Below are 12,357 nucleotides of genomic sequence, written 5' to 3'. Positions count from 1 at the left end.
TCTGATCTGCACATATAAGTGCCCATTCCATAAACACTCCAATCGGGCATCACTCGCTGTTTGTGCGTTTGTTTATATTAGGGTCTAATTTACGACGAAATATAGATGAAACGTAAACTGTTCAAAATAACTTTCATCCTCAGTATTTCAAGTTTAGAAATATGTATTTCGTGGTCACCTGTGTCAATTTGCGGAGATAGTTCCAATTTTTTCGTACAGAATAGTGATATAGTTAGAAATATTTAATAAATTTATGAGGTAAATTTAGCTCTTCATGGCTTCATTGCTGCTTACGTGATCGAGAATGAAGGCGGGTTTCCACTTGCAAGTAATGTGACGCCACTTGGCAGTTACTCCGAGTGGCATCACCAAAGAAGTGTATTGAAACAACCTTATCCAGGTGGCGTCGCTCGATGTTTACAAGATTTCGGATCTTTGTTGCATCTTCGTTTTTCATCTTTGGCGTCAGCTGATTCATTGTAATGTAAACATTTCCATGCGTGTTGAGTGATATGTTTATTTTTTCAGTTTCTTTCACAGAAATTAACATATGTATAAAACACAGATAACTTGAATTGAGTGCAATGGATCAGATTCATTATTTGCGTTTGGGACTGTGGAACGTTGCAGAGGGACTTTACAAGTACTTCATCGAAAATGACATCTCTCAAGACGCAAAGTCTCAAAGTCGTTCTTACCATTGGAATGTTGCAGTGGATCCGGAAAGCAACTGGTATTATTTTACTGTCGTTAATTTGCTAAAATAAGTAGATTGATTGATTATTATGTATTACCATTTTATTGCATTCTGTGCAGTGCTACTTGTGATATAGGACAAGTCAGCATAATCCAAACGGTTTGGCCTAAGTTTTACGATATAAAACGTCAAATTATCAGATTTGGTAGTAATGTTGCATACAATTTTCTGCCAGTTTATATTTCGGTGTCAAAGTTTTTTATCTACTCTTAACTCATTTTACTACAGAACAGACCTACAGAAAACGTATAGAGTGCATTCAGCTAATTCAGTAATTACATGCATTGCCATCGATTAATGAAATTGTTGTTGTGTATTCGTACATGGTTGGAAATTTCAATATTTTTACATTATGGAAATTTTTCTGCGTATGTCTGTCTGTTTATTCAGGCTGGTCCTAACAGCCTGTATTTACAATATAAAATTTATTTTTGGATTACTGTTGATAGTTTTCTCAAACAGTGATTCCATACCATGACATGAAACATGTCAATTAAAAAAAAGTTATATGAGACTTGTGGCTGCTATTCAATTTTAATTCTAACAGTTGCTGATCCCCTGCAGACGATGCCTAAGCCCTCAACATTTATTATCATCTGCATATTAAATTTTAGTAATGTTTCTTTTAATTTGTGTTTCAGTTTGGATTCTTTACCTGTGTCTATGTTGTATTCTCCACATATAATGTCTTGGTTTCAAACTTCAGTAAACAGTTTTGTCAGGTTTTTTCCCCCCAGAATTATTGAAATATTGCCTCTTGGAAACCTCTATACACAAGAAAATTCTTGGCTCTTCATTTTTATGCCAGTAATTCCAAAGTCATTTTCTATGCTGTCTGACAAATCTATACATTTACACTGTTGAGTATATTCTGGCTTATCAATTCTCTTCTTGTGCATAGCAACACCTTCATCGTTATGAGTCAACACAATGCAGTATTTCAAAAATTCACTTTATCGTACATACAAAAATGCTTATGGAAGAGTGAGACTTCAGTTGCTTGAACATTGTAAATTATTCCTTGCAGACTACCCTTATTTCACTCTACCTTTGAACTTTTGTGTTCTTAGAAGCCACTAGGAAGTGTGTACTGTGTGTGTGTGTGTGTGTGTGTGTGTGTGTGTGTGTGTGTGTGTGTGTGTGTGTTTTTTCCAATTTTGTATGTTGTTTCAGGAGTATTTCAGGCCTGTAAATTCTACCAAGAATAACACATTAATCATGTTTCTGCATTTTGTAAGTTTGAGTATTGACTTTTATAACAAGCTTTTAACTCATATTATTAATGTAAAATTAAAATTCTGACATTGCAGCTTTGCATCACCTGTAGTGATGACGCCTTGGCATCAATCATGGGTTTCGACTTGGCTTATGAGTAATGAAACTGGAACCTGCAAAGAAATGATGACTGCAGTCACTGATGTGCGCAGCCTCAGGAAAGAAACTGAATTCCATTACATTCTGAACATTTTATCGCCACCACCAATCATTCTGAAGGTACTTCAGTGCAGTTGATGCTTCTTTAGAGAGAGAGAGAGAGAGAGAGAGAGAGAGAGAGAGAGTGTGTGTGTGTGTGTGTGTGTGTGTGTGTTGAGACATTTTCCTGACATAAAACATTTTTAGTATTAGGAGCATATACTGATCAAGGAAGTACAATAAATAAATAAATACCTTTTTGATGTTAAGATTGTGTGTAATGTAGGCTTTTAAATTTGAAGCATTCACTTTGTCAGCAATCGATCAACAGAGCATTTGAAACTTATTTCCAGTCATCTGCCTTAGTAGACTAGCATGCATTTCACTTTTTCTCAAACAATCTGAAGTTGCCCATTGAATTAAATTATCTGTGCTGTTGCGAATTGATCTGACTGAATTTACAAGAAGTGACAGAAAAAGGAAAGTTAAAGGCTCAATTTCATTTCCTCTTTCATTTCTACCACCAATAAAGACAACACAGCAGTTCTGCGGTTTGGCTGTCACTTGTACCTGAAGATGGAATATGAAAAATAAAGGTTTTTGTGGATTTTGAAAGAAATTAAAATCTTTATTCAAAAATGTGTTCCCCAAGTGCCTTACCTCCCCCCCCCCCACCTTCCCCAAAACCTTCACCTCCTTTTCCTTCTACCCCTCACCTCTCTCCTCATCTAATCCTGACCTCCAGCCCACTGCTGCCTCACTCCACCACCCTCCCACATGCCTTCCCCTCGCACCACCACCTCTCCAACTTTCTTTCTCCCCTCACACACTCTCACCTTCCCTCCTCATTCTGAAGATGTGACCATGGAACTTCAAGCATCTTCTGTGTATTTTATCAGTGAACTTGTCTTGTGATGTTTATAGGTCTGTAGTTTTTCTTTTGATCCATATGCCCTTTACATTAACAGTTCCATAAATTTCTCTTAGAATTGTTTGCTCTTCTTTTGCTATTGCATCAATTTTTGAATGGCCTCCTGGAGTTGTAGTTTATGTGGTGATTAGTGCTTCAGACAGGACAGCTGTCTTGTAGTGCCAAAGTTTCACTTTACAGGATATCACTTGTTTGTTTAAGTGTTTCCATGTTATTTTGTTTACTTTCTGGAACTATATTTAAAAGAAGAAACATGTGAAATCGTCCCATGTTTTGTTTGTAGTGGGGCTCTTCTGATATTTTTATGCAAATTTTCCAACAAATGGGTCTTCTCGTACGGTATCTGAGGGCCTGTCCTTAATGCTACCTAATGTAATTTCTCTGTGGCCTACTTGGTTTCTTCATTATCCTTAGGGAAGATAGCTAGATCATCAGCAAAAGTTAGGCACTTCACTTTGATTCTCTGTCCTCAGATGAGATGCCATCTCCTTGTGGAACTCCTGTATGCATAATCAAAGAATCAGACATTTCACCCAGAAACTTCACATGAGATGTTGTGTCTGTGAGCGTCTAGCATATTAGTTCTCGTGTCTCTGTGTCTACCCTGAACTCTTCTAAAGTGTCCAAAATAGTTTGCCTGTCAAAAGATCTTTACACTTTCTTGAAATCCATAAAGGTGACATATGTGTTGGTAAGGTGACATATCCTAAATATTGTCTTCAAAAACATACTCTACTCAGCACATGATCTGCCTTTCCTAAAGCCTGCTTGATATTCACAAATCAAATGATCTGTTTGCTATTCATATATGTTTAAGAGAGCTTTAGATAGGACCTTGTATATAATTGGCAGAAGACAGAGGCCTCTGCAATTTGTCTCCTTTTTTTATGCAACTGATGTATTATAGCTTTCGTCCAGTCCTTTGGAATCATTTCAGTTTCCAACATTTCTGCTAAAAGTGCATGAATCCTTCGTATTAACTGCTGGTAAACGTTTCAGGATGTGAGGTTGTGGTCCAAGAAACTCTTCTGCTCCTGATGTTTTGTCCAGGACTGCGCTGGACATCCTCAGAGGCACTCCTCTGCTGAGTCTTGCTGACTGACCAGTTGGACATCCAAGACCTTTTGACATAGTGTCCTTATTCATTATGATTCCAGCTAACGAAATCCTGAGTTTCATAATGTATATTTTTCCAGGAGATTTGACTGCTCTTTTTAGACGTTGCCTTACTCTGAGTCAGTTCCAATGAGACGATGAATTTTATGAGCAACTTGACGGCGTAGCAATGGGTAACCCATTAGGTCCTGCGATCACTAATTTCTATAGGAGAAATTTGAACAGTTGGCTCTGGACAAAGCAAATAAGAAACCATCTCCCAGGTGTCAGTTTGTAGATGACACATTTGTGGTTTGGTCCCATGGCAGAAAGGCTTTGGATGAATTCTTTGATCATCTAAATAAAATTAATCCAGAAATCCAGTTCACCATGGAAATGAAAAATGATAGAATGTCTTTCTTGGATGGCTTAGTTATGAAATGGTTCAATGGAAGTTTGGAACATAAAGTTTTTCAGAAAGTAACACATACTGACAGATATTTGAATAAAAACTCCAATCACCATCCACAGCAAAAGAGAGGTGTCATTAAAAGTCTTGTCGATAGAGCCAAACGGATATGCAGATTGGAACACCTGGACGCTGAAATAAAACATCTGAAGCAGGTCCTCGAGAATAATGGCTATTCAGGGAAAGAGGAAAAGAGAATTTTGCAATCAAGGAACAGAAGACTGAAGGACAGGGATAAACCACAACAATGGAAAAATACAGTTTCTCTCCCTTGTTCCACCACCTGTGTTTACGTTTCCTGGTGGCTGTCCTAATTTCGTGGCTGATGTCTGTAATGTGTTGTGGAAGTCTGGCCATTCCTTGGGATCTTGTTCTTGTACATCACAAGCAAAAGCCTCAGAGTTTTTCTTCAGGCAGTCTGTATCAGTTCCTGGAAATCAGTTGCCATTAGGTATGGATCTGTTTGGTTGGAACTGAATATTGTTTTGTGGTAAGTAGTGATCTGAGTCAAAAACTCAATTCCATACTCAGGTATTTTGAATCTCATCCAGATTCTTTGTAGAAACTGCCACATGATCAACTTGGAATTCTCCTAATAATGGGTTAGATGACATCTAGGTTTTCTTTTTATGTAAAGATCGTGTAAACTTTGTAGAAATGCGACTCGGCGCAAATGATGTACAGAAGCTTGTTAGACATTCTCCGTTCTTATTCATCTGCCAATGCACTGGACGAAGTCCTAGTATTGACCTGTCTTTCTTCTCCATTCTAACTAGTGTAATAAAATCACCTAATAATATTTTGACACAGTGTTTGGGGCTCTTGCTTGTAGTTTCCTCTAGTGTTTTTCCGAAAGTCTACTCCTTTCTGTGGGTCTTGTCTTGTTATTGCTGTTACTAGGAGCATGAGCATTCATGGAGGTATATGTTTTGTTGCTTGATTTCACCGTAAGAACTTAAGATTCTTTCACTTAGGGATGTAAAGTTGATAACTGAATCTAAAATAATTTTCCTTGTTGCAGGGGAAGTCCTAAGTGTTGATAACTTGCCTTTGATTTTAATGGCTGGTTTGCCTTTAAATATCCTGAAGTTTTAGGAGTTGAAATAATTTTCATCTTGGGAACGTGTTTCCTGGATTGCTAGGATTTGAATGGTGAATTTGTCTAGAGTGTCACTCGGCTGTTTAAGTTCACCAGGTTTTTGCAGGTGATATCAGTAGTGCCTGAAAAGTTCTTTTTGTTGGAGTGAAGAGATTTTGAAAAGCTCTGACTGTATCACTGATACTTAATGTTTTTGTGGGTAGTAAGAAATATACATTCTATTTGTTGGCTGAAAAATTCTGATTTAGCATTGTTCCATGTACTGGGATGAATTTAATAAGTCCTCTGACTTGTATGAAAGATTTTCCTTCATGTATGCTGTGTATTATTTCTGTTTTTCCTAATTTACTGCACACTAAAAGTTGATAAACTAAATATCGGTCTACTTTCATCAAATTCCCCTTTCTTAACCAATAACTTGCAGGTTGTTACTGGATGAATACGTCCGGTGTATGTAGTCTCAGTTCTACTTACAGTGCTTCACTTAAAATGGTTCCTAGTGCCCAAAAATTCTGAGACTAATATTTATTTGAATTTCAGCAATGGCAGTTTTAATAAGGTTAAATCTTTGGCTGTGCATGCATGAGTCATAACATTTTACTGAAACAGAAAACTGTTACAGTAAAGCTGTGTTACAATAAGTGAAATATTGAAAACAGTTTTGTCCAAAGCAAATTAATCATCAACATAGCTCTCTTGTTTACTTGCTCAATACGGGGGAAAACTCCTTTTTAATTACGAGGGTCTTCTTTTTTTAACTTTTGATCGCTCAGTATAGAAGCTACGTGGGTGACAGAAAGTGGACATGCACTGTAGGCTACTTTGCAATTCTCGCACTACACACTCCGCCATTGCCAATCTCAAGGCATCAATCTGTGTGGCACTATATAATAATGGCGGGTAACGAGGGCCTCCCGTCAGGCAGACAGCTCGCCTGGTGCAAGTCTTTCGATTTGACTCCACTTCGGCGACTTGCACGTTGATGGGGATGAAATGATGATGATTAGGACAACACAACACCCAGTCCCTGAATAGAGAAAATCTCCAACCCAGCCGGGAATCGAACCCGAGCCCTTAGGATTGACAGTCCATCGCGCTGACCACTCAGTTACCGGGGGCGGACGGTGTGGCACTACAGCCACATAAACATGGCTGCCATCATTGTTGCTCCCACCAAGTGTGAATTACAAAGTGTAATTCGGTTTCTGCAAGCAGGAGGGAACAGTGCAGCAGAAATTCATTGGAGAATGAGCCAAGTGTACGGTGATAACTTCATGACTGATAGTGTTGTGTGTAAATGGTGCCAAAAGTTTAAAGATGGCCAAAATGACATGCAAGATGAAGGGGCCCAAGGATTCAAGTATGTCGTTACAGCCGACCTTGTTGAACGAGTTGATGGATTGTTAGAGAAAATTGTAGGTTCAACATAACTGATTTGTCTATGGAAATTCTGGAAGTTTCAAGATCTGTCGTACACTCTGTTGTTAGTGCACACTTAGGCTACAAAAAGCTTTGTAGTTGTTGGGTTCCAAAAATGTTGACGGACACCCACAAAAGTCACCGAATAGCGTCAGGTTTGAATTTCCTTGACCGTTATCACGATGAAGAAGAGAACTTTTTGAAATCAATTGTTACTGCGGATGAAACTTGGATTCAATATGACACACCAGAAACAAAACAACAGTCACAACAATGGCTGCATTGAAATTCATCAAACAAACCAAAAAAATTCAAACATTCCAAAACAGAAAGGTTATGTCTACCGTGTTCTGGCACCAATAAGGTGTGTTGCTTGTAGAGTTTATGCAGCCTGGAGCCACTATCAATGCAGCTGCTTATTGTGAAACTTTACGACATTTGTGGAGAGCCATTCAAAACAAACAAAGAGGAATGCTAACTTCAGGAATTGTGTTGATCCATGACAACACTTGTCCACACCCTGCTGGCACAACCCAACAGCTCCTTGAACACTTTCAATGGGACATTTTCGATCGTCCACCGTTCAGTCCTGACCTCGCACCCAGCCCTGGCACCCAGTCCTGAACTGAAGATGTGGCTGGGAGGACAGCACTTTCAAACCAACATAGATCTTCAAAACAACGTCAGTGCTCTTTTGAAATCATTGGTGGCAACATTTCTTGAAGAGGGTATTGCAAAGCTTGTCCACAGATACGATAAATGCCTCAATCTTCTCGGTGATTATGTAAAAAAAAGGCTCTCGTAAGATACCAGGCCTCATTTTATCTGTACATTAGAGAGACTCATTTGTTCACATATGTATTAATCTATAAATGTATTTTTAATTACAAATAATGTTAGTTTTGTTGACCACTCAAACATTTAGGGCTTTCAAATCACTGTGACAGTTTTCCAAGAACTAATGTACTCCTTTGTCTGAACTCTGTTTAGCTCCCAACCAACAAGATTAGCTCATCAGCTTAAGCTGTTGTCCCTAGAGAAATATTCTTGCTTTGTAGGGTCTCCAACAGGTGTTCCCCATTAATTTTCCAAAATATGGACCCAATCCTGGATCTGCATGAACAGGCATTTCTTATTGCCTTTCTCATAGGAGTTTCCAGAGACAACAGACTCACCATGTGACTTCTGTGCTAACCTTCCAAATAATTAGTGTATCCTTGAACCATCTCCTGCAAATGAGAGAACAAGAAGGCCACAACATATTGTCAAAAGAACCACTATTGACCAACTTTTGCAAAATCTGAACTGCAACTTGCTCATTCCATGTCAATTAAAAATATATTGCTATGTGATGAAAGCACAGTTAACACAGAGACACTGTTTTGTGAAACTAGTTTCGTAACACCGACACTGCAAAAAAAGTTTTGTAAATTCCTGTCTACATGAGAAAATCAGTATACACTACAATTTTGACATTTTTAGAGTGCCATAGCACCACTGTTGTCTTTGTAATGAAAGTTTTGGTGACTAAATTAGTAGGAATGGAGATAATGCTTATCTGCTTGAGATCAGCACAAAAGAAAAAGAAGAAACCTGTTTGGATTTGTGACTAGATAATGAAGTGATGTCACCTTGACTAGTCAGCATCTTGATGAAATAAATTGTTGTGGAAGACTCAAGAAACTATTTCAACTATCTAAGAACTGTGTCAGAACAATCCATATATCTTACTAACAGAATTCAAAATACAGTATAGGAAGGAGATACTATAATGCACAAAGAATTACTGCCAGAAATGAAGCTGCAAATCACATTATGTTTTTTTGGCACATGGAGAGTCTCATTTACTCTAATACAATACAGAAACAGAAATAGTTATCAGATGTTACATGAAAAGCTTACACTTCTTACAGTCTGCATTGCAGTATGCCAGCATAATTGTGACTGAATCCCATCTACAGTGTCTCCAGCGTGAAAGTGTTCAGAGCTGGAACTCTTTCAGAAATGAAAGCCTTACACTTCAAAGATATTAAATATTGTATTTCTGCTAGTAGATCCACATTGTACTCTTTGGATAGATTACAAGTTTTGTCAGCTACATTCTAAGTGATGCTTGTGTTTTGTTACTGTCTCCAGACTAGCTTGATATTGCTGTAAGTGTATATACTACATTTTTGAAATAATAAAGGGAACAGTATTCATGTTTTTCTTTCACTCACCATTTGGTCTTTGAGGTATTGAAGTTGTGAACTGCTGCTGGACTGAGCGTGTTCATCTTCAGTGCTTTCCCATGCTATCCTTTTTTGTGTGAGGTAGGTAAAAACGCTGTATGCTCCATACTTTTCAAGTTTGTTTCTTGAGAAGTATGGTTCTCTTTGCCTCCTGAAAGGGAGAGAATTTGATTGCTCCAAATTAAACCAAACCATAGATGATGAGTGTTCAGTACCATTATTGTAAACCGAAGTGCTTGGATATGTAATCCACTTTTCATTACAGATACTTCAGATTGGAAAGGAATGGAAGAGTATAATGAAGAACTTAGAGATGTGATGTATGTCCATGCTTCTGTGCAGTTGAAGGAAAACATGAAAAAAAAATGCCCAACAAGAAGTATTTCAGAATCCCACAACTCCAAGTGCACATTTACTACTATTCTCTTCGTTGTGTTGGACAGTAATTACTGTGTCACACATACATTGTTTTAGGTGAAGCTGGAAGGACTGCTAGTGGTGGTATTTTTTGCAAGTAGACTGCAAAAGTTGCTCTGGAGTCCAGACATCTTCACCTGCCAGAAGACACAGTGCCACTTAAGATTCTTAATTGATGAAGTTTGTCTGAGAGCATGGTCCACTGACTTACAGAGAAAGAGTATTTGACTGTCAAGAGCAAATTGTGTTATGGAAAAGGCAAGGAGAATCTGGTTTCCAAATTTCACTGCTATGAGGAACCAGTACAACTTCACCCACAGATAGGTGACAAAATAGTTAGTGCTGCATTTGTTATTCATATCTGTCAGAGGAAAAGGCGTCATCAGCAGTATGTACAGCCACAATTAATAGATCAGGAAAATCTTAGAAATAGAGATTACCAACCAGAAATATAGGAAAGAATAAATCTGCAAGGACCTATTGATGCAAAGCTTCAATCTGGCAACAGGTATGGTCTCAAACAGACCGTATTAAGAAGAGAATGTGTTGCAAATTATTTTCTTAAAGATGAATCTGTACTACGGTAGCATTTCAAAGTTTGTAAGTGTATTGACCATAATTTTTTAATGTATAGCTCTGACACATTGTGGAATAAAGTGATACTAAATACAGAGTTAAGTATGCGATATTTGCGCAGCTTTTTCCTTCTGCACACAATATTCCTCAGAAATTAATCTCCAAAAGCTAACCATGTAATTTTTGGCTTTTACATGTAATCAGTTCTCCAGTCAAACTTTTTACTTGCCTGCATTTTTCATAGTTCATTCATGTGTGTATTTCTTATCAAATGTATTTTGATCAGTAACTCTGACATCTTCAATCCTTTGATGTTTATATCACAAAGAACTGCCTCAAGTCTGGCACTCCCACAAGTATTTATGCATAGCATAACTGTCCAAAACAAACCATTTAGCCGGTTCTAGGCGCGCAGTCCGGAACCGTGCGACTGCTACGGTCGCAGGTTCGAATCCTGCCTCGGGCATGGATGTGTGTGATGTCCTTAGGTTAGTTAGGTTTAAGTAGTTCTAAGTTCTAGGGGACTGATGACCACAGCAGTTGAGTCCCATAGTGCTCAGAGCCATTTTAACCAACAAACCATTTACCTAGTTCCCCACGTCATGTAGCGATTATTGAAAGGAGCACATAACCAGAAAATTCATAAAAGTGATAGATTCATGTCACCATAGTTGGAATGTGCCAAAATGGAATAGTTTAATCAATGACTTTTCACAGTGTGTGCCTTGCATGTGTAGATTAGATTAATACTTGTTCCATAGATCATGAGTATGACACTTCGTAATGATGTGGAACGTGTCGGTTAATAAAAGATGTCTGTAAAAGATATTACATTACACAAAATATTGCATGACACTAATGTTTAAGTTTCTCTTTATTTTTTTTTCTCCCCCCTTAATTTATATCTAAAAATTCAGCCAATGAGTAGAAGGAGTTGTCATCTAGAAATTCTTTTAACTTATTTTTAAATGTTAGTTGGCTATCTGGCAGGCTTTTGATGCTGTTTGGTAGGTGACCAAAGACTTTTGTGGCAGCATAATTTACCCCTTTCTGTGCCAAAGTCAGATTTAAACCTGCATAGTGAAGATCATCCTTTCTCCTGGTGTTATAGCTATGCACACTGCTATTACTTTTGAACTGGGCTGGATTATTAACAACAAATGTCATAAGTGAATATATATACTGTCAGGATCCCTAGATCCTTAAATAGATGTCTGCAGGATGACCATGGATGGGCTCCAGCAATTATTCTGATTACACGTTTTTGAGCAATGAATATTTTTCTACTCAACGATGAATTACCCCAGAATATGATGCCATACGAAAGTAGTGAATGAAAGTAGGCATAGTAAGCTAATTTACTGAGATTCTTATCACCAAAATTTGCAATAACCCTAATAGCATACGTAGCTGAACTCTGACGTTTCAGCAGACCATCAATGTGTTGCTTCCAGTTTAACCTCTCATCAGTGGACACACCTAAAATTTTTGAAAATTCTACCTTAGCTACAGACTTCTGTTCAAAGTCTATATTTATTACGGGAGTTGTGCCATTTACTGTACAGAACTGTATATACTGTGTTTTATCAAAATTTCAAGAGAGTCCGTTTGCTGAGAACCACTGAATAATTTTGTGAAAAACATCATTTACAATTACATCACTTAGTTCTTGGTTTTTGGATGTTATTACTATACTTGTATCATCAGCAAAAAGAACTAACTTTGCATATTCATCAATATGGAATGGTAAGTCATTAATGTATATCAAGAACAGTAAAGGACCTAAGACCAAACCCTGTGGCACCCCGTACTTGATAGCCCCCCAGTTTGAGGAATCAGCTGTTGTTTTAGCATTACATGAACCACTTATTTCAACTTTCTGCATTCTTCCAGTTAAGTATGAATTAAACCATTTGTGCACTGCCTTTTCCTCTGACAGATATGAATAAC

At 37.8% G+C, this 12,357-nt stretch overlaps 1 protein-coding gene across 1 annotated transcript in view; it reads left to right on the top strand.

Annotated features, from left to right (window-relative positions):
- The first annotated feature begins 485 nt into the window (after positions 1–485).
- Positions 486–12,357, top strand: part of LOC126249271 (zinc finger FYVE domain-containing protein 26) — a 393,885-nt gene continuing 382,013 nt past the window's right edge. Inside the window, exons 1-2 of the mRNA XM_049950925.1 lie at positions 486–733; positions 2,068–2,251. Coding sequence (XP_049806882.1) covers positions 585–733; positions 2,068–2,251 — 333 coding nt within the window. The 5' untranslated portion in view covers positions 486–584. The remainder of the gene's footprint in view (positions 734–2,067; positions 2,252–12,357) is intronic.

The sequence above is a fragment of the Schistocerca nitens genome, chromosome 3 (assembly GCF_023898315.1).
Source record: "Schistocerca nitens isolate TAMUIC-IGC-003100 chromosome 3, iqSchNite1.1, whole genome shotgun sequence".
Classification (NCBI taxonomy): Eukaryota; Metazoa; Arthropoda; class Insecta; order Orthoptera; family Acrididae; genus Schistocerca; species Schistocerca nitens.
Note: the sequence above shows the minus strand (reverse complement) of the source record. Positions and strands in the feature narration are given on the sequence as shown.